The sequence below is a fragment of the Nanorana parkeri genome, unplaced genomic scaffold, assembly GCF_000935625.1.
Source record: "Nanorana parkeri isolate BGI_ZX_2015 unplaced genomic scaffold, ASM93562v1 scaffold3949, whole genome shotgun sequence".
Lineage (NCBI taxonomy): Eukaryota > Metazoa > Chordata > Amphibia > Anura > Dicroglossidae > Nanorana > Nanorana parkeri.
This window is the reverse complement of record NW_017310216.1, coordinates 12,504-15,384: the sequence shown is the minus strand read 5'-3', so window position 1 is coordinate 15,384 and position 2,881 is coordinate 12,504. Positions and strand designations below refer to the sequence as shown.

The 2,881-nt window shown below is 52.8% G+C and overlaps 1 protein-coding gene across 1 annotated transcript in view; it reads left to right on the top strand.

Annotated features, from left to right (window-relative positions):
- The window catches only part of MAB21L3 (mab-21 like 3), a 17,280-nt gene that overhangs the window by 9,721 nt on the left and 4,678 nt on the right, over positions 1–2,881 (top strand). The window contains exons 2-3 of the mRNA XM_018575450.1: positions 1,058–1,198; positions 1,915–2,206. Coding sequence (XP_018430952.1) covers positions 1,058–1,198; positions 1,915–2,206 — 433 coding nt within the window. The remainder of the gene's footprint in view (positions 1–1,057; positions 1,199–1,914; positions 2,207–2,881) is intronic.

Sequence of the window (2,881 nt, the reverse complement as noted above, 5' to 3'; positions counted from 1 at the left end):
CATTGCTGTATAATGTATTGATGGGAGTTGTAGTCCTCTATTGCTGGTGGTATTCTGCATTGCTGCGTAATGTGTTGCTGGGAGTTGTAGTCCTCTATAGCTGGCGGTATTCTGCATTGCTGTATGATGTATTGTTGGGAGTTGTAGTCCTCTATAGCTGGCGGTATTCTGCATTGCTGTATAATGGATTGCTGGGAGTTGTAGTCCTCTATAGCTGGTGGTATTCTGCATTACTGTGTAATGTGTTGCTGGGAGTTTTAGTCCTCTATAGCTGGTGGTATTCTGCATTGCTGTATAATGTATTGATGGGAGTTGTAGTTCTCTATAGCTGGTTTTATTCTGCATTGCTGTGTAATGTGTTGCTGGGAGTTGTAGTCCTCTATACCTGGTGGTATTCTGCATTGCTGTGTAATGTGTTGCTGGGAGTTGTAGTGCTATATTGCTGGTGGTATTCTGCATTGCTGTGTAATGTGTTGCTGGGAGTTGTAGTCCTCTATATCTGACGGTATTCTGCATTGCTGTATAATGTATTGCTGGGAGTTGTAGTCCTCTATAGCTGGTGGTATTCTGCATTGGTGTGTAATGTGTTGCTGGGAGTTGTTGTCCTCTATAGCTTGTGGTATTCTGCATTGCTGTGTAATGTGTTGCTGGGAGTTGTAGTGCTATATTGCTGGTGGTATTCTGCATTGCTGTATAATGTATTGCTGGGAGTTGTAGTCCTCTATAGCTTGTAGTCAGTGACAGAAGTCCCGGGGTCACAATGGTTGCAGCTGTGTCTATGACCTCCCCCCTGTGTCTATGACCTCCCTCCTGTCTCATTGATATTACAATCCGCTGCACATCGTTCTCTGAGGTCCCGGCCCCGCCCATACACCCTATGCTGCCATCTGATTGGGTCCAGCTGTGCATGTCCCACCCCCGAGGTCCCCACATTGATTCAGCAGCTGGGCGGATGGATGGAGCAGGAGAGCTCTGTGTATATAGATGACATTACAGAGCCTCTAGGGGGCGCCCCCCCACAGTCCTCCAGTACTGACCTCCATGTCTCTGCCCCCAGGGGGAAGTCCGGCACCGTCGTGTGGCCCGCATGGTGGAGGAGGTGCAGAACGTCATGCTGGAGCTGACAGCGCAGATCAGTACCTGGGACTCCCGATATCAGAGCATCTCCGACTCCGGCATCCACAGCGATCACATAAAGGTGAGACACCCCCCCGATGTGACCGCAACCCCCCAACAGCGCAGGCATCCACATGACACCCCCCCCCCGATGTGACCGCAACCCCCCGACAGCGCCAGCATCCACAGCGACCACATAAAGGTGAGACACCCCCATGTGATCGCAACCCCATGACAGCGCCGGCCCACAGGGACCAGCCGGAGAGGGTAAAGTGGAACCACAACCCCATTGTCGCCGTTTCACGGACGCACGCAATTTGTTACCCGGGCATGTCGGGTGTCTACGTACTCGTTGTCGCCTCGTCTTTTATATTTTATTGGGGTTTGATAAGAAGTTAAGAACATAAAAATTTCCAACTTAAAATGTTATTCTTCAGGGTCTCGGCTTTCAGAGAATATCTCATGTTTGGGGGGTTTTAAGTAATTTTCAGGCCTAAAATGTGGAATATAACACGGGTGCAATAAATGAAAAAAAAAGGCCTCGGTCATGAAGGGGTTAATAACACCTCCTAGACTCCAATTCTGTCATTCTGAATGGAGAAAGCTGGTCGGATGATCAGTGGAATGTGACATATACCATGTGACCCGGGGGAATGAACCTTCACAGACTGGTTGTATGTCTGCTCCCCAATATGACCTCATCCTCTTAGCCCCTCCCCCACCTTCTCTCTCCAATATTCCCGATCTTGTCGCCGTATAATCTGCCTTCTGATGCAGTTTCACTTTTCCCCCGGACAGGTTTTGGCCCCCTCGCAGCTCCTGGTCACGGTTCCCCTTAAAGGTCTCAGCGGCTTTCGGCAAAGACGTTCTCGCCGTTGGCGGTATTACTCTCCCAGCGGCGTCCGCCTCCTGACCCCCATCATGGAGCCCGAGAAACTCCACCAATGGCTGGAAGTGGAGCAGTTCCAGAAGAGCACCCCCCAGTGGCATGAAGCTGATGTCAACATCCAGGGGGACTTGGTGCCGGCCCGGGTGGTGAATGTCTTCCATGGGCTCCTCCACCGAGCTATCCCTACCTGTAACTTGTCTGGTAAGAGGACCTGTCTCTGCCCCATGTGCCTCCTGCGTGTCTCTACTCTCCGCCTGTTTTCTCCATCTGTCCTCTCCATCTGTCCTCTCTGTCTGTCCTCTCCGCCTGTCTTCTGTCCTCTCCGCCTGTCCTCTCTGTCTGTCCTCTCCGCCTGTCTTCTGTCCTCTCCATCTGTCCTCTCCGCCTGTCCTCTCCGCCTGTCTTCTCTCCTCTCCGCCTGTCCTCTCTGTCTGTCCTCTCCGCCTGTCTTCTGTCCTCTCCGCCTGTCCTCTCTGTCTGTCCTCTCCGCCTGTCTTCTGTCCTCTCCATCTGTCCTCTCTGTCTGTCCTCTCCGCCTGTCTTCTGTCCCCTCCGCCTGTCCTCTCCGCCTGTCCTCTCCGCCTGTCCTCTCTGTCTGTCTTCTCTGTCTGTCTTCTGTCCTCTCTGCCTGTCCTCTCTGTCTGTCCTCTCCACCTGTCCTCTCCGCCTGTCTTCTGTCCTCTCCGCCTGTCCTGTCTGTCCTCTCTGTCTGTCTTCTGTCCTCTCCGTCTGTCCTGTCTGTCCTCTCTGTCTGTCTTCTGTCCTCTCTGTCTGTCTTCTGTCCTCTCCGCCTGTCCTCTCCGCCTGTCCTCTCCGCCTGTCCTCTCCGCCTGTCCTCTCTGCCTGTCCTCTCTGCCTGTCTTCTGTCCTCTCCTC